The 20330-nt window shown below is 39.2% G+C and overlaps 1 protein-coding gene across 2 annotated transcripts in view; it reads right to left on the bottom strand.

The window, feature by feature from the left end:
- Nucleotides 1–20330, bottom strand: part of IQGAP2 (IQ motif containing GTPase activating protein 2) — a 391728-nt gene that overhangs the window by 265607 nt on the left and 105791 nt on the right. For both annotated transcript variants that reach the window (XM_020998497.1, XM_020998498.1), the window contains exon 2: nt 15171–15270. In XM_020998497.1, coding sequence (XP_020854156.1) covers nt 15171–15270 — 100 coding nt within the window. The remainder of the gene's footprint in view (nt 1–15170; nt 15271–20330) is intronic.

Genomic DNA, 20330 nt, shown 5'->3' with positions numbered 1-20330 from the left:
CAGGAAACAGGTGGGATGACTTGTCTCCTTAAGAGCAAATAATGCTCATAAGAATTATTTCCAAGCCATCTATCATCATAGCGCTAGAGGGCCATTTTGAAGATGATATCATATGTTTTGCTTTTGAGAGTTATAAGAATCCAAAGTGGAATAAGAATACAGGGCACTGACCCCCAAAACACTGAGCTCACATCACTTGTCACTTATCCCTTCTCTTCAGCAACATGCCTATGACATCAAAAAACCAATATCAACATGCTATTCCTAATGTCTGTATATCCCAAGGAGCAAAATGATGGGCCTTCATCTCATAAACCTTCCCAACCAAAAATATAATAATAATAATAGCATTTATGTGGTGCTTTATGGTGTACAAAATGATTTGGGGGGGGCAGGGGGAAAAGAGAACAAGAATAAGGGCCCACTATGTGCCAGGCATTGTGCTAGGCTCTTTACAAGTATTATCTCATTTGATCCTTTACAAATATTTTCTCATTTTATCCTGTCAAAAATCCTGGGATGTAGGTCTTATCATTATTCTCATTTTACAGATGAGGGAACTGAGGCACAAAGTCACTTGCCCAGGTCCAGCCCTCTATCTACTGTGCCAATGTACTGCCTCAATGGCTGTTTCCAAACATGAGGATAACAAGGAAGCTAAGCTGCTGCATCAGTTCATATTTCTCCTCATTTCGCCAGCACTTGGGTTCTCCAAAGTTCTATTCCCCCACCTCACACACACACACACACACACACACACACACACACACACACACACACATTCTACTTCTCACATAGGATCTTAAGTGAAAGTTTCATACACTTTCTATTTTGGCAAGAGAGTACCCAACAGACTCATTATCAGATATGTATAGGATTCCAGCTCTAGATATGTACAGGATTCCAGCTCTAGAGATCGAAGGAACCTCAGAGACCACCAAGGCCAATCTCATCATTTTACATAGAAGGGAATGGAGATCCAGGAAGATATTGCCCAAGGCCACACAGGTAATAATAAGAGTCTAAACCCAGGTTTTCTGACTCCTCTTTCTACTGTCTCACACTGAGAAGATGCTCCTAACCAGACAGGCATATAAGATTTTGTTTTGTTCTTCCCTCCTTTTAGATGCAATCCAGGGATAGAATCAGCCTAAGAATACAATTCTCAGGAAAGACACTAAGAGAAAGAATTGGTGGGAAGGCAGGAGGGAAGAAAAAAAGAACAAAAAAAAGAAATTTACATGATAACTTTATTATGTATTTAAAAGAAATAGCAAGTTGTATTTTCAGTTTCATGTGCAATCATTTTTTTTATTATGCTATGTGATGGACATGCTTGTTTTATTCCATAAATTAAAAATAAAATTTTTAAAAATAGCTCCTAAGGAGCAAATGGAAAGAAATCAGGGAAATAGATTCAAGAATAAACTAAACCAATGATAAGACAACATCATCAGGCAGAAAGGAGTTATCACAGAGAAAAGAACATACCCACACAGCCATGAAAGAAAGGACTAACCCTAACCCAAGGACATTTATCAAAAACAGAAGGCCCACCTGTCCTTCTGGAGTGCCTGGAATCAATGCACATAGGCAGAATTGTGTTATTATCACACACCTTGAGTAATCAGCAGCAGCTGTGGGAAAGACGGCACCTTCCTCCTCAGCCCTTGTTACTGGCAGAGCTCAATTTAAAGTTCACAGTGGATGAAGGAAGACTCACCTTTATAATCCCTATTTTCCACAAACTCAATTTGTACAATAACTGCCAAGAAGGACTAATCATCACCAAAAATAAAAGATTTTTTAAAAAAGCCTCAACAACACAGACTGTTGCTTCGACTAGACCACTAGTCATTCCTCTTCCAAGTAGGTCTCTTTACTAGATACCAAAGGCAGCTTGCTTCTAATACACTCCCCCCTCTTTAAAAACAGCATCCCTACTAACTGTGTGACCCTGGGCAAGTCACTTAACCCCAACTGCCTCACAAACACACACACACAGAGCATCCCTCCTTTTTTTTCGTTACACTTATGGCAACTCTCCTGCTCAGTCCTGTCTGCTTCCTTCAATAGTCTAAAATTCCGAAGTGGACTACCCATCTGTTGTTCAATCGTGTCTGACTGTTTCTGAACCCATTTGGTGTTTTCTTGGCAAAGATCCTGGGGTGTTTTGCCATTTCCTTCCCCAGCTCATTTTACAGATGAGGAAACTGAGGCAAATAGGATTAAGTGACTTGCCCACAGTGACACAGCTAGGTGTCCGAGGCCAGATCTGAACTCAGGAAGATGAGTCTTCCTCACTCCAGGCCTGGCACACTGTGCACTGTGCCACCCAGCTGCCCCACAGACCACTCATCTACAAAGTGTCTTCACTAATAAAATTCTGTAAGTCTAATGATCCTGCCTAGAATTTTGTCATGGGCTGAGCATTCAGCACTTTATGTGACAGTGATGAAAACAGAAGATCCCCAATTTCCAACAGAGCTTCAGTGAGTCATTTTTGACACAAGCTTAAAGCTTGTATAACTGTTGCGGGGGGGGGGGGCAATGACCTGAACCAATATAATCAGAGGCCCGATCTTGTTGCTGTCTAGATTCCACCACCTCCTTCAACTTCCTACCACTTATCTCCTTCACACTTCTGCATCATGTTGTTCTATCTGTTGTCTTCTGTCTCCCATTCAAATCTTGGCTACCCCTCTGACATTAGCCCAGCCACCTCCTATATCTACCAACAAACTGCCCCCACATATATTTTATACCTGACTGCAATGGTTCTTAATAAGAGGTCTGTGAACAGTTTTCAGGGGCCTGTGACTTTGGTTTTTTAAAAAATATTTTTTTTCACTGTATTTCAAAATAACTGGTTCCTTTTGTAATCTTAAGTATTTTATTTCATGCATCTAAAAATATAGTTCTTAGCAAGGGACCACAGGGTTCACCAGATAGCCAAAGGGAACTGTGACACAAAAATGGTAAAGAAGCCTGCCCCTGAAGAGCGACAAAGGAGAAGTCAGCTCTCCTACAATGTGTTCCATAACATTAACAGGGTTAATGCAATCACATGTAGTCACAAATGGCTCTACATCTTCCTGAACACATATACTCTCTGTCAAAAGGAAGGCATGGTTCATCTGAGTGACCTCTACACAGGATGGGTCAGAGTAAAACACTACCTTACATTTGGATAACATTTTATTCTTTTCAAAGTACTTTCATACAGTTTTATTTAGTTAGCACCTTATTATTCTGTCAGCCCCTGGATTTTTTTTTAAGCCTGGATTTTAATGACATCGGACCCAACATGCAGCATCTTCTATGGATTCCAAAGGAAGCACAACTATGTGAGGTCAGAGTAAGAACCTTAGTCTGCCTGCATTTCCAGATGTCTGAACTGCTAATGCTGAAAAGAAAAATCCTTTCTGGTCTTCCCAATCACTCTTTTGCCAATAGGTTAGCAGGCCTTCCCCTGTCACTGTCCACCCCTTCCCGTGTGAGCTATCAGGAACAACACAGCATTCCACATCTAAAAGTGTACATAGGGCAACTAGAAACTTTCCCACTCTTCTGGGGCTAAAGTCCTCACCAACTCCATGGCAACTCTTCAAGGCAATACGTGGCCTTGGCCCAGTGTACACATTTTCCTACTCACTCATCCTCTGTGAAGAAACCCTCACCGCCTTCCCTTGGTGGGAATTGTGTTCATCACTCCCACTGAACACGAAAAAAGTATCCCTGATATTCTAAAACGGGTCCCCTCTCACTAAACATCTTTAAATAAACATTAGATTGCCACTTGTCAGAGAACTTTTTTAAAACGGATTTTTTTTCCAGGTACAAGTTGGACTAAGTGGATGTGGAAGACTCTTCTGAGAGATTATGTGATCCTGAAAGCACCTTACCTTCATTAAACTAAGAGGAAATGGGATTTTTCCATTTCTCAGTCCAATTTGGGGGATTAGTATAAAGCCAGGTGAGGTGATATCAGTGAAATTAGACCAACTCCAGAACCCTGGAATGAAAGCCGGCAGAACTGAAACAGAATTCATATAGGAACTGAGGGGCCTTGTTCACAAGGCTACCGCTTACGCTTTCATTCTCCTGGACACCCCAGTGACTGCATTGTACCCTCTGCAAGAGATAGTTCAATGCTGACCAGAGACAGCACTGAGGCAGGAAAAACTATGCACTGGAATGGAGTCTTAAAATCCAGGCCGAGTTTAAGTGGGAATAGTTATCATGGGGAGTGACCAGAATTCCTCAATTCTCATTCTACTACTTAACATGAAAAATCCAAGACTTGTTGGTATGATTTCTGTAAAAATAAAAGGCCGATAAGTTGCTAATTCTCCACGAAGAGCAAATTCAAGATTTCATTATAAGCTAATTCAAACTTTTTTTGGGTGGGTAGGGGTCTTTGTATTCCCAGTGACTAGCTCAGTGTCTATCACACAGCAGGCAGTTAAATAAAGTGTTTGTTAATTGCTTGATTGATTCCCTATCCAAAGTTTTCTGCTAATCAGCGCTTTTACTAAAAGCATTTAGTAAGGTAGAAAATGGGCACGCTGAGACAAAAACTGATGATGGCAGGAGGCAGATTGCTCCAGAGATCTGGTTAGGGCTCTATCCTTTTTTTAGCTAATAGGCCTTAGGTAAATTACATGCCTTCTAAGCACCTCAGCTTCCTGTTCAAAATGGGGGTGGGAGAGAGGGGAAACCTGCCTTTTCTACACCATAAAGTTGTGATGAGGATGAAATGAGGCAGTAATGTATGGCAAAGCACTTTGAACACTCTGAACTGCTCCGTAAATGCAACTTATTATTAAGAACTTGCTCTGCGGCCGCTTTCTGAAAGTGTTTCCCCGGTGAATCCCCTTCTAGTTTTCCTGCCGCTTGAATAATACATTGATATGAGCTTTATGTATCACAGTATGAAGCAGCATCTGGTGCAGAGGTTCGTACAGGAAGGAAGAGACTTCAAAAGATAAGAGTGGCCAAATAACACTGGAGTTTCAACGGAAAAGCAAAGCATTCTTTCATACTAGTCATAATAATGGCAGAACCAAAAGACACAGGACGAACAGAATGCAAAACCAAACACTGACCAAATAATAAGATCATGCCCCAATAATCAGGAGGAAACAGAAGAAAATCTCCCTCTCAGAAAAGCCTCTTCTTTAGAAGAGCTAAAATACTCTAGACAAATTTTAATCGTGTTTTTTCCAGAAGGAACCTAATAATAAATTTACTTCCAAGAAAGAAAGAAAGAAAGAAAGAAAGAAAGAAAGAAAGAAAGAAAGAAAGGGAGAGAGAGAGAAACTCTTTGAGATTATACATGTTTCATACTGGCATCAGTGAAAGGGTGACTTAGAAATATACAGAAGATGACTGAATGCCAAAGCTGAAATAGAAAGGAAAGCATGAAGACATAAAAAGACAATTACCCATAAAGACCCTGGAAACCAAGAATTCCTTTTCAATTAACTAGGAAGATAAGTCCAAAACGCATATTTGAATTCAAACATATGTTCAGCCTGGAAAATATCAAGGTTATTCTCTCCCTCTCCTTGTTCCTTTCCCGCCTCCCTCTCCCCCATCTTTGAAGAACTTGAGGAAAAGTGGAAACTTCTGGATCAAGTATCAGTTGCAGAATCTATCTTTTACTGGTTACATACATTTTCCTCAATCAGCTAAAAGTGGATAATAAGCCATAATAAAAGAAGGTGTGCTTGGATCAACCTATATCCACCTGACTAGTGAGTGCACCTGCTTCCCACACACCCAAAGCCTGTGCACACAGGCTGACAGAACGTACTGTGCCGCTGCAAAGAAAACAAACAGCAAGGAAGGCTTCAGGCCACAGCAGGTGGGTGAAAGAATCTCCCAAGCACAATATGAGCATCACCCCAGGCTCAGCTGAGGGAAGCTGCTGAACTTCCAGCCCTAATCAAAGGAGAAATGACTAGATCTGTTTGGCAATCTTTGACCTCTTACTGTCCTTAGCTCCCCACATCTAGCCAAAAGCCACTGGGTTGTCCTGCACAACACTGGTTTGTATCTATTTCTCCTGCCCCACCCCACAGCCGAATCCTTGGTCTTCTCCCAGTTGGATCGTAGCAGCTACCTCCCTGCTGCTAATACCACTGCCTCAAAGTCAAAACCTATTTTCCTAATCCATCAATGTCATTTTTCCTTTTTAATATCCTGCAGTGAATTCTCCTTAAGCAAATTTACTGTATGCTTAGCCAACCGGGACTTCACTCATTCTAATCTCCTCCAGCTACTTCCTTTCCCTTTACTCCTCAGCTTGGCATTCGAAGCCCTCTATCGTTTGGTCCCACCCTATTAGATTCCTCCTGCTTGGCCTCAGCGGATACAATCAGAACTGATCAGTAGAAGTTACAGGGAGGCACATTTTGGCACAGGAGGAGAAAATTCCTAACAATTAGACCTATTCAAAAATAGAATTGCTCTTCCTTGAGAGGTTACTTTCTCATCATGGAACACATTAAGCAGAGGGCTGGCTGAATATTTTTATTTTAAATGACTCTCAGGTAGGAGTTGGCTTAGGTGAACTGTACAGTGCCTCCTGACACTAAGATTTTATACTTTCCCTGCCTTAGCTCCTATTATCCACTGCCTTACATCCTTTCCTTTAGCAAAATAAGACAATATTACCCAAATATACTGCTTGATTTCTTTCCTATGCCTTTGCTTCTTCCCATCTGGAATAGACTCTTCACCACCACCATCACCGCTCTAGTTTTATCTATCCTATCCATCTTCAAGGCCCACTTCCAATACCACATCCTCCGATTCCTGACCAAGCCAACCCAATCTGGTCTCTCCTTCCTCTGAACTCCTGTGAGACTTTCTTCAGGTCTCACAATAATCTGCCTTTTGTTGGTTACCTATAGACTTGTCTCCTCCCTCCCCACTGTATTCTCTACAAAGCCTCATCTTAGTTAAATGCTTTATCTCCCCAGACCTAGCATAGTACTCTGTACACAGTAGATTTTAAGAAGCATTTGGTCTCGTCATTAGCTTGTAAGCCCTTTTAAGGGTAAGGATTGAATTTGAGCTGCTAGGAGAATACCCAGCACCTGCTTCCCTACAGTGGGTGGGCAATCAATAATTTCAGAATTAAGGTCCTGCCAAAGACCCTTCTGTCTAAAAAGAAAGTCAAACAAAAAGCAACAATCACCCAGTCTGCCCTAAGACATCAGTTCACCTCAGGCAATCATGAACTCAGCACAGAACATGCCTATCACTGAACCTAATAGGCTAATCATTGTCCAGAGTAGCCTCGAGTCCTACCTTTCCAGCCTTCTTACACTCCATGTACTTTGTGGTCCAGCCATACTGGCTTGCTTATTGTTTCTCACACACAATTTTCCATCTTCCGTCATGGGGGTCTTTTCGCTGGCTGTCCTGCCATACCTGCAATGCTTTCTTCCTCACCTCCACTTGCCAGCTTCCTTCAAGGCTCAACTCAAGTGCTACCTCCTACAGAAGACCTTTTCTGGTTTCTCCAGCTGCTAAAGTCTTCTCCATCTAGTCTGTATGTACATATGTACATACTAACATATGTATGAGTGTCTCTTCCATTATGATGTAAGCTCCTTGAGGACAAGGAGAATTTTGTCCATCTTCGAATCCCCAGCATTTAGCTCAGTTCTGGCAAACAGTAAGCACTACAAGAGAAGTCTTGGTCCTCAGAGCTTATATTTTAATGAGGGAGAGATATTCATATATGTATGAACATTAATATAAATGTATGTATACATGTGTAAAATATATATGATAAATGCTCAACATATTAGTTGAGTCAAAATGACAGCTACTTAAGCTATATATAGCCACCAGAGAAAAGCTATTCTACCTTAAATTCATCTGCCTCAATTGCTTTTCCTCTAGAATAAAGAATCCCCTATAGCTAGTCAACAGCATGGTTATTGTACTTGAGACAGATAGATAATAGTGGCTAGTTTCAGTGAAGGTATAAGGAGAAAAGGCTAGGGAGAAAAAAAGTTAGTTGATGCATTATTTTTTAATAATTTTAAAAACGGTGTCTTGGATGACCCTAGAAAATATAACTAATATTTTATAAAATTATTTTAGCTCTACCAAGAGATTAACACCAGTTTTTTAGTGAGACTAGCAAAGTTACTTTCCTAAGGTCGTACTCACCATAGAAATATAGTTCTGAATGAAAAATGATTTCTGAAGTAAGTGTTTAACATTTTACTGTATATTACACCTGGTAGGCAGCCTGTTATATGGAAAGATTATCGGACTTGGAATCATCAGAAACCTATGCACAAATCCCACCTCCAGCTATTACTGGCTATGGGAAGTTTTTGGCCCTCAAAGTGCTTTATACACATACTTGCCCATATGGAAATGACTTCAATTCTTTCAGCCTCAGCTCCCTCATCTGTAAAATGGATTTCTATACCAAAATTTTCATAACAGCACTGTTTGTGGTAGTAAAGAATGGAAAACCAAGTGGATCCCATCAATTAGAAAATGGCTGTTTAAAAAAAATCTGATATTAGAAAGTAATTCTTTTTTGCAGTAAGAAATTATGAATATGAGAAATTCAGAGTCACATGGGGAAGATCTATATGAGTTTATACATGCTGAAATAAGAAGAAAGAAAGAAAAATAAGTACAATGACTAGAATAATATAAAGGAAGAGACTGGCTTTTCAAAGAGATCCAGAGAACAGATAGTATGTCATAACTCCTTCCTATAAGGCGGAGAGATGAGGGGCTACTAGGACAGAAGGGTGACCACATATCAGATTCAGTCACTGTATCACGAAACTTTGCTTATTCTTCTTTGTCACCAAGGAAGGCTCAGTCCAGAGGGAGTTCTCCATAGAAATGACTGTAACATAATGATAAAATCCATCAACAAAACATATTTAAAATACAACAAATGGTATGGCTCTGATAAAGACATCCACCTCATCAGAATGCTGCAAAGATCAAATGAGATCATGTATAGGGGGCGCTTTGAAAACCTTAAAATGTCAGCTATTCTGACGGCTGCTGTTAGGAGGCTAAAAGTAACTAGGTATGCAAGTACTGACATTGTTTCCAGGCTGATATCAGGGTTTCCCACAAAGTATTTCCTCAAAGGCAAGAGAATTCTCCCTCCCCAACTCCCTGAGTAATTGCACTGAAATTCAGTGTTAAGCAACCTTCTAAGTTCATAGGCTTTGCTTAGAATCCAATTATTCCGAACGTCTGAAACTTTCTTTTTCTCCAGCTTGGCCGATTCACTTCCAGTGAAAGCTGGAGTTTGAGAAAGGGTCTGATCAATGAGGTGTCCTTTCCGTATCTGGGTTGTAAGCACCGGCACAAAGGGGATCACACAAGGGTTTTGTATTTTTCCAGGGCACACACAAAACACTGCTCCAGACTCACTAATATGGAGAAATGCCTGGCTCGGGTACAAGAGTCCTTTGAAGAAGATATTTCTAAACTGCTTTTATTTCTACGAACAATTCCAACACTAAGGGTAAGGGTTCTTTTTGTTGTTTTTAGGAGGAAAAGAGGACAGAGAAAGGAAGCACAGCAAGAGAAGAAGGTTTAAGTTTTCCCTTTCCTTAAAAATTGAGTAAAATATCATGTTACAGGAACTCCTCTCTGGAGACATAATCGCAGCTCCATTCATAACTACTTGCTCAACTGTGATTTGCAAAATCCCTTTGCAATCCTTGCCAAGATTCCCTCTCCTGTTCTCTGAACTTCCCATCCACAATTTGCTTTAATTCCCCAGCACAGAGTTTCTCAAAAGAAAAACCCTTATTTTTAAATTTTTTCCCATGTTGTCCTAAAGAACTGAGGAATATAAGTTCTTAAAATAAGTACAATTTCACTTTTTCAATTTATTTTGTACAGAATAACTAGCAATTGACAATGGTCTCAGTCTTTCGGGGAAAAAATAACTTCTTTGTTCTAAGAGCACAGGTTTGCTGCATTAAAAGGTTGGTGGGGTTTTGTTTTGTTTGTTTTGGGCAATAGAAAGAACTTTTCAAAAACACAAGCATGACATACTTGTCTGCCAAGTCCCATTTCAGTAAAGCAGCAATAGCGAATTGTCTAGGAGTTTCCTGAGGAGAAAAGTCAGAAGTCTCCTTCTTTGGTATCACTAAAGGCTTTCTTTGGTGTTGAGGGAGAATACCGAAACAACAGGCAAGCTTAGAACACATTTCTGAACTGAAGGATATGGCTAAAGCTTTAGGATGAATGGCCTTCCACCCAAATACTACTCAAATGCCTCAGCGTAATGACCCAGAGTTCTTAAAACACAACAGTTCGACGCACAGAATTCTGGCAGGTTCTCCCCATCTATAAAGGCAGTCAATAATAGACAATATGTTTGCTGGCCAACAACTAGCCTAGCACATTCAGAGAGGTTCAAACAACATCAGAAAGTTCAACACCAGAAGTTTCTGTCTACAGAAACTCATGTTTGGCAATCTACTTAATTGTGGAAAGAGGTTGCAATCTGCAACAGTACTCCTCTTGTTTGTCCTGGAGTTACCCTTTTTCTGTTTTAAAACACGTCCTCTGTGGTTTTCATATTCTGAGATTTAATTGTTAAATTAAAACCAACAGCAAAATTAAATAAAATCAAAATAATATTATTTAAATGTTCAGTAAAATCAATATTCACAATAACATACTTTCATAATTTTAAAAACTTTGATCATAGTTCCGATCATATTACCTTAGCAACATTTCTTCAGAGTGGAATTTTCATCACGTCCTACAGAAGCTACTCCCAATGACCCAGAATCATTTTAGCTGCCTTTCTCTAAATATCAAAGAATGCTTTGACGTTGGAAGAAATTAAATGGAAACAATTTCACACATTCTGACTATACATAACCTTCACTAGGTCATAGAGTAGAAGCCACATTCCCACCCCTCTCCTCACCCTTCATCTCGAATCTTGCCTCATCTAAAACTCTTTTGTTAAGAGCTCTTCCGCAATTTTCTTGGACACTGAGAAAATCCCCTCTAAATGCCAAAAATCTAAGTCAGATTCTATTTCTACTTTTCCTTTCTCATACATAGCAGAAAAGAACAAAACTGATGTTCAAAACGGAACAAAAATTTTAAAACAAAACTAAAAACCCACAGGCACTTTAAAAACACCATTTATAAGAGGTATTCTACGTGGTAATTACAGCAGCCTTACCTATTAATAAATATACTTTAAAAATCCAACATGTAACTGCTATACTTACACAAAGAGCTTTCTCACATGTGCATTATTTTTTTTTTCAGGAACACAACCCAGTGAGGTAAATCAGGAACATTCCTCTGTGAGGAAACTGAGGCATAGAACAGTTCAGACTGGTCTGAGGCCACAAGCTAGTAAGGGGCAGAGTCAGAATTTACACACTGGCTTTCTGACTTCCAGTCCAATGTTCTTTCACCATGTCATTTTACATTTCTTAAAACTGATACCTTTCTCCTTTGTTTTCTATTTATTATACTGGCAGCCCTGTAGTAGCTCCCCTACTCTCCTCCCTAGGGCAGGAGTCTGAGGTACCTTGTACTGTTATCTAAGTAAAGAGCTTTCTTACATACCCCTTCCCCCCAAAAAACCTGGTACCTTTCTAAATGAAAACTGCAATAATAGGATTTTTAATATTTTTAGGTAAATGTTAAACTTATGGGCTATAATTAAAATGACATAATTTATGCTGTGTAATATTAGTGTATTTCAAAGCAAATTTCGAATGGAAAGTATACCATGCTGGGAAGAAAAAAATTCTCTCATCTCTTCTGTACTTTCTACTAAAACACAAAAACCAAGCGTTTAATAATTCCCTCATCTAACTTTTAAGACAACAATTGCCTGCCCAATATAAAGGACATTTTGAAAAAAAAAAAAAGAGAGAGAGAGAGTGTCTCATAAACAAGAACTGACAATCAAGATGAATGGTCCAAGTGAAAGTCTCTTAGAAATGTTAAAAATGTTTAAAATGCTCATTAAGAGAGTAATTAGAGCTTTAGGAAAATCTTTTCAGTACCCTCTCACAAAGTTAACAGATGAAACCCTGAGGCAATAAGATGTGTCTACCAACCAAGGATGGGGCACTGCATATGCTTCTACAAACTCTTTGATTTAAAAAAAACCTCATTAATCCAGCTTTCCAGATAGGAATTTATCATCATGACCAGCAAATAGTAACGTGGACCCAGAGTATTTGCTATTTTATTTCTTCCACAGAAGAAAAGACCAGAAAATATTTGGTCCTCATCTGCAAAACTGTTAATTTGCACAGTACAAATCACCACCAAATCACAGAAGTAAGTGGCTACTTAACCCCATATACCAATTTACCACACCAATACCAGGTGAAAATCAAAGTTCTCCTGGCTTCTCTGATAAAAGGTACTAATTACATATACTTTGATGGTCATAACTTTCTCCTTGGACAATCAGCATGTACTTATATTAGAAGTCCAAATAGATCACATTTACTCTAAGAAATCTCTACACACTTAGTAGCCACAGATAGGCGAGTTTAGAAGGAATTGTGAATAATGAACTAGTCTCCCTATAGGTAGGTAGTCAATTCCTGCTATGCCAGAAGATAGCATATGGGACTATTTTTCATGGTTCTGGGATTTGTTTAGTTTACTTATTTATTCTTTCACTCATTTATCCATCCATTCATTTACATTTGCTGGTTGGTTGGTGGAGATTGGAGGGAGGCAGTTTAGGAGAAAGTGAGGAAGAACACAAAAATGCTTTGCTGTTGCTTCCATACTCCCCCTTTCTGTCCACCATCATTAGGCTGATAATGTAGCATCATTACAGGCCAGATAGAGCAGGACCCTTAACAATGACAAGAAGAGTGGAACATGAAGACAGCTCAAGGGAATGATGAGTAACCATCATGGGAGCAGCCCTGGACTTTAAAGGAATTCTACCAATCTTTATTGGGCCTACTCATATTTTAAAGGAAAATAGATTCTGCTTCCCAAAGACTAGTGCACTTGAAAAAAGCCCCAGTCTCCCTATCTATCTTAGTATAAAATCTGCATATTGCCTAATTCCTTGGGATTATCCAGAAATTGGCTGTGGCAGGCCAGGATGGAGCCAATTTCCTGGGAGCAGTGATGGATGCAGCTTCATTTCCACTAACCAGACATGGAGGGGTCCGTGAACTTGTTCTTTTTAATATTTTGCTAACTATATTCCAATATGCTTGGTTTTGGCAAGGTACAATAGCACACACTTAGAATTCTTACTCTTATGAGAGGCTGAGGCTGGTGGATAGATTGAGTTTGAGATTTCTGAGCTATATCATAGGGCCAAAGCCGACTGAGTAACTACACTAAGTCCTAAAATAATATAGTGAGCCCTAGGGAGTGGGAAGCTACCAGACTGCCTAAGAAGGGATTAATTGGCCCAGACCAGAAACAGGCCAAAGTTTCTGTGCTAAATTACCAAAGCGATCCAGTCCATTGGTGGTTACTGCACTTTCAGCCTGGGAGAGACAGACAGACCTAGTCTATGATGAGACATGACATAATATAACCACAACTCAACCACGACAGAAAAACAAACACAACATATAACATACATGTTGTTTCCTTTGTAATCCTATACATTTTGTTTTATGTATTTTTAATTATTACTCTAACAAGGGGTGCAAAGGCTTTTCCAGACTGGCAAAAGGGTCACTGATATAAAAAAGTTTTAAAAAACCTGGCCTACTGGGCAGCAGTGAAACAGAGCATACACACCTTTTTGTGTTCTTCCTACAAAAGCACGTCTGCAAGGATTTGGATATGAATCAACAAATTCTACAGTTGGATGAACTGAAAGGCTTTGCCCTTGAAATCTCAAATTTGCCCTGTACAGTTTTTACAAAGTACCTGAATTTTTCTCCCATAGCCACAGGAGGCCACTAGCTGCCCTTTCCCAGGACATGGATTTTCCTGGCCTGTTTTAGCCAGCCATCGTCTATATATATTTAAACTGGGGGATGGAGAGGAAAAGGAGGGTCAACAAATATGGGAAACCAACTCCTCTAAGTCTACTCTGATGTTCCTCTCCCATGACCAGGCTGGGTCCTATGGAGACCAGAGAAGCCATGGTTCATCTCAATAGCAATTATACTACCTATCGCAGCAAGCCTCAGTCACTGTCACCAAGGAAGGTCTGGAGTAGCATTTTTTGTGTCATGGCCCCTTCCATTATTAGGTGAAACTGATGGAATCCTTTTCAAAATAATGTTTATAACAAAACATGGGATTGCAAAGGAAACAAGTCATAATTATTTGTTATTTTGTTTTATTACTAACTGGGTGTCCCTATCACACCTAGGCTACAATTATAGCGGCTACTCAGGGGCTTGATCACAATGGAAGCTTTGTCCTGCTCTGTTAACTTCTCAGTACATTTTTTTTTTTTGGTGAGGCAATTGGGGTTAAGTGACTTGCCCAGAGTCACATAGCTAGTGAGTGTTATGTGTCTGAGGCCAGATTCGAACTCAGATCCTCCTGACTTCAGGGTCAGCACTCTATCCATTGCGCCACCTAACTGCTCGGTACAATATTCTTAAATGTAGAAAATAAAATACATAGGATTTCAAAGGAAACCAAAGGTTAGTGAAAATAAAGATGCAATTTTTTTTTTCCCATCCAAGTTCATGGACTCCTCTAAAATCTATCCATGCACCCTGGAGGACCCTTGGTGTAGGAGTCTGAAGAGGACTTATCTCTTACTCAGCCTGTCCTGGGCAGACTATACAAATAAAAATGCCAGTTTACCTACCTCCAAGCTAGGCGAGAATGAGTAATATAATTCAGGGAGTAAAGTCACCAACCATGTCCCTCTCTGACCTTCCCAGAAGGGCAAAGAAATATGAAAACATTGCAATAATGCCTGATCTGGTTTATGTCTTACTTATGACCAAAGCTAAATTATCCCAGAGAGGTGAGATTATATTCTTCATGCAATATTTCTACAAGAGACAAGTTATAGCACCTTCAGAAACTTCCTCATGATCAACTCTGATGGATATCTGTAGATGGATTGGCACAATTTGAAAACTCTTCTCAGAGGCTCAAGTCACACACACACACACACACACACACACACACACACACACACACGAATTTACCTTTTGGCTTCCTCTAGATGGCACAGATACTCATACGCAATGTTCTGACGTCTCCTCTCATCCATTTCTTCTGCAGAAAGCCTTTCATCATCCACAATAGCTATAAGTAGAGGAAGACATCATATGAGATATAAATTAAATCACACTTTAAACCTAAATTCAAAGCACTACTGACACTTTGCTTTCAAAATCAGCTTTTGCTGTTATTATTGTTGTTCTGATCCTAAAACCTCAAAGACTGACTACTGATGCTCTAACTAACCTTCCATAAGATTTCCATTGAAATTTTGTAGCATCATTTTGTTTTCACACACAAAGCAGGACAAAAATCGAGTGTATCACTGTTGTCAGTCACGTCTAATTCTTCATGAGACCAGTTAGGGTTTTCTTGGCAGACATACTAGAGTGGTTTGCCATTTCCTTCTCCAGTTTATTTTACAGATGAGAAACTGAGGCAAACAGGGTGAAGTAACTCTCCCAAGGTCACAGAGCTAGTAAGTGTCTGAGGCCAGAGTTGAACTCAGAAGACGAGTCTTCCTAACTTCAGGCCCGGAACTCGACCCACTGCACCACGTATCTGCCTGATGTGCCTATCAGAGAAAGATGCAGCTTCACAGAAGCTTTTCCGCAGGAACTGAAGGAGGCTTCAATTAATGTATTTATGCTGCTATAATAGTGACTGGGACCTGTGATTTTGAAGGTATAAGGAACTCACAAGTGAGAAAATTCCTTCTACCAATCCAAGTCAGCCCTTTCTCTGTAATTTAGTCTCGCCTAAAACAACACTGAGAGGTAGGTGCTGTTATTATCTCCTTTTTACAGTTGAAGAAACTGAGATAGGCAGGTTGGGTGATTTGCCCAGGATCACATAAGGCACTATGGGACTGGACTTGGGACCAGGCCCTCCTGACTTACAGACCAATTCTCTATTTACTACACCCCACTTCCTCTTTATAAAATAATAGTTAATAAACACAGGGTTATAGATTTCGAGCTAAAAGGTTACTTGGAGGTCAGTCATTTTGTCTAAAGGAATGAAGGACCTAAGCCGAGTAGTTAAGCTTCAACAACAACACAGGGCTTTGAGTGGGCCCCATTTGGGTAATTTAAGGGTTAAGCTATTAGTTCATAAGCTGGAAGCAAGGACCTCATTTCAAGGACCTCATTTCACTGAGCCGAATAGTCTCCTCAGGAAACACTTAATAAATGCTGTGGAACATTAAGCAAAGATACTTTCAAATCTTTCTTTCCTTCAGTGTCTTGTTTTAATTCCTCTGGGGAGCGTCTTTTCCTCAGGAAGTCAGTAAAACTCACACTTTTAGGACCAGACCTGTGTTGTGATTTGATGCAGGGAATATCTGGTAAGAAACTTCCTCAACCGACAAAGTAGAATCTTAGAGGATTGTATGGGGCCAGTGAGAGGTGAAGGATTTGCCCAGGATCATAGACTCAGTAGCTGTCAAACTTGAACCCAGGTTCTTCTTGACTCCGAAGACCCAAGGCTAACTCTTAATTTCATATATGTGCTTCTCACTCTTAATCCCAAGAAATCTCTTACCCTTCTTGATCCCTTATTTGAAAAAAAAAAAAAAGTTAATTTTTTCCAGGCCTTGATATCTCTGCACGGAGCAAGAGTGTTCAGCAGACTAGCAGCTGAGATAGTGACCCAGCATTATTTTTACCTCACTCTTTTCAATTCAATATAAAACCTAATAATATGCCTTCTTATACTTGGGTCTTATTCAAATGTGCCTCAGACCTCACTTCTATAAAAAAGACAGCACCACATAATTTCTTCCTCATGCCTTCCCCCCTTGGGGGAGGGTGTCCAGATGAGCAACTCAATGTACACGTGCTAACGAATAAAAGACTACTTCCTCTAAAAAGTCCCTGCCTTCCTGACCTCATCAAGCCATTCTCCATTACAACTCTGATAGCCTTAAGACAGATTTTGGGATTCTGTGGTTAGTTGGGGTATTTTGCTAAAGAAGACAACAGCATTGTTCTTGGCAATTAACTTCCCTGTCTTATGCCCACTCACCTGAGCTGGTCAGCTCACAACTGTGATTATAAGGGAGGGGAGGTGCAGGGGGAAGAATATGGAGACAGATCAAGCTAAAATCATCACTTAGTAGCTAGATGGTGCACGGGATGGAGTACCAGCCCCGGAGACAGGAAGACCAGAGTTCAAATTGAACTTCAGAAATTTACTAGCTATGTGACCTTAGGCAAGTCACTTTATCTGTCTGCCTCAGTTTCTTCAACTGCAAAATGGGAATAATAATAATAGCAACTACCTCTCAGTGTTGTTGTGAGGAATAAATACAGTAATATTTGTAAATCACTTAATGCAGTACCTGGCACATAGTAGGCGCTTCATAAATGCTTGTTCTTTTCCCCCTCTACTTGGAAAAGAAACATGTTCCATTGTCCTCGTTTCATTGCTCAGCAGCATTATCTCTGTAAAATGATGGGTTGGACTAGTTCTCTCCAGTAAATACCAGCCCTAAGACGCCAACTTCAACTTCCAGAACAATGAATCATACAACCTAATTCTGCAGTCCTATAAATTTCAAAAGTCCTACAAACTATATCCAAGCTGTCAGGGAATTTCTGGAGGTTCCCTATGTTATTGTTATAATGCCTTCCTTTCCCCATACCTAACATACTACTGGTAATAATGGTGTAACTGTCTAACCACAACCATACCAACAATGAATTTATTATCTTTGTCATGTTGATGGGATATGGTGGGATTTTAGAGTTGTTTTCACTTTCATTTCTGATTCTTAGAGATTTTGAACATCATCTCATGAAACATCGGATTTTTCTTAAAACAGAGATTTAAAAGACTTCAAGTTAGAAATACCATCTAACTTTATACTGGTCATTGATGTTTGGAGAAATATTCAATATACCATCCATCTTTCAAGCCCCAATTTAAATGCCACTCTCTCCAGGAATCTTCCTCCAAAGGGAAAAGTGAGCTCAGTGTTCTTGATGCTTATAGCAATTTTTATCATTCAGAGGACATTAGTGTGTATCTCTCTAGAGATCACAGAATTTGACTTTTCTTTCACAATGAATGAAATGATAGATAAGACCACTGCTGCTTGCCAAGACAGGTATTTCTTTCCCTCTCCTCCATTTCCACCATTCAATCAGTGCAAATTCTAGTTTTGTAAAACCTATAATCTTTTGTTCACAACAAGAGAATTCTAGCTGTATAAGCAAACTACAAAGTAAGATTATATCTTTTTCTTCTGGAGGAGATTTTAACCTCAGTTTCAGCGACTCATTCACATGCAAAAATGCTGAAATATGCAAACATATTTCAATATTCCTAAATATTTATATAATAGAAATTGCCTTTTAGAAGATTCTGTATTATGCAAGACCCATTATATATCCTTCATTTGCTTGTCCAAATTTTTTAATGAAGTTGTCCTACATCCAAGCCCATGCTGAATAAGTTTTGAGTTAGCTAAGGCTTCCTTGAATGTGAAAGCCAAACAGGCAGATCACTTGGCTTATTATCAAGATCAGCATCCACTTTGGTGGCTCTTTATTGACTTTTTTTTTAAAGGGCTAATTGATTGTTTTCACCTCATGATGTTCATGAGTGTTTCTTTCTCCACTCTTGTACTTTTTTCTTCTTCCCCACCCAAAGACATAGTATTTAGAATTCCACATAAGTGACATAAGAAAACTATGTTCCCTATGAAATAAAACAAATCCTCATAGAATGTCATGTTAGTAGGGTAATCTGGAGTTGGGTAATAAAGATATTTTGAAATTAAACTCATTGTTCAAAGATCAAATTATCAAGCCTCTTTATAGTTTTACAGGCAGTGAGTGAACTAGTCTAGCTTTTGGTGAGGGTGAAATAGCAATGAAGTTTGAAGAACACAGAATTTTTAAGAATATATTTCCCCTCTCAACCAGTATTAAGAATATACCACCATGTACTATAATTGCAATGCTTAATTAATTTTGCCTACCACCTCACCCCTCAAAAAAAGAAAAGCTATGGTATGTTTCAAAAAATAAAGTTAAATTCTCAAAATTAACTTTATTTTCTAAAAATTGAGAATGTTCTAACTTGGGTTATTAGAAGTATACTCTAGCTATCTATCATAGAACCAAAGCTAAGAAAAATTTATTTGTAAGGAAGACAACCTGATTTAAGAATGACAGAGGGAAAGCGAAACTAATCATCGCATAATAACTCTTTCTTTGCTTCTTCTGTTTTCTCTCACAAAGAGAATTGGAATAGAAAGGAAAATATAGAAAACTTGGAGAATTTAGACCTGAAAGAGCAATGATACCTTCTGATTGGGAACATTAAAGAATATTCATATTATTCAGAACATGGTACCTTTTCAAAAATTGACCATGAGCTAGGACAAAGAAAATGCAAATAAATATATTTTAAAATATATAAAAAGAAAAATTAAGCATTTGCAGACTATGAGATATTGTAACTGACAAAGCAAAAGATAAAGACCTAAATGAAGACTTAATAATGATATCCTGAATACTGGGTGGCTCAAAAAATAAATAATAAAAAAGAATAACTATGAAAGAGCATGAAAATAATGAGACAATATACCCAAATTTCTGGGATCTAGCTAAAAATAATCATTAGAGAAAATTTCTCTTTGGAAATATAAATGAACAAAATAGAAAAAGAGAATTATCTTCATACCAGTAGCTATGGCTAAAGATATGCAAGGAAATAGAAAGAGAACATCTAGCTGCCCTTGGTAAGTTCAAGTAACTGGATGCAGGCAAACTACACCATGACACTGAAAGAACAAGGGGAAAGGAACAAGAAGGAGGGTATAGTGTTGTCACAGTGTGATGATGGCCAGGAAACAGCAGCATGTGTGTCTTGGTCAGCCTGGAAATGGTGACCAAGTACAGGGACTAGTTCAGGAGCTGGGGCACACGAATATAGGCAGGGCAAATGTGATCACCAAGCCAGTGATATTTGAAAAATAACAGAAAAGAAAAGGTGCCACAGGATCAAAGAAGGGCAGACACCCCAGTTTTCAAAGCAGTGAAGAGCATGGAGTTTACATCAAGGCCAGGGAATTTGACTTCAATGCATGGCAAAGTTTTAGAATCTATTCTCAGAGGGATGATAGAAAATGAAAT

The sequence above is a fragment of the Phascolarctos cinereus genome, unplaced genomic scaffold (genome assembly GCF_003287225.1).
Source record: "Phascolarctos cinereus isolate Bilbo 61053 unplaced genomic scaffold, phaCin_HiC Scaffold_4;HRSCAF=312, whole genome shotgun sequence".
Taxonomy (NCBI): domain Eukaryota; kingdom Metazoa; phylum Chordata; class Mammalia; order Diprotodontia; family Phascolarctidae; genus Phascolarctos; species Phascolarctos cinereus.
Note: the sequence above shows the minus strand (reverse complement) of the source record. Positions and strands in the feature narration are given on the sequence as shown.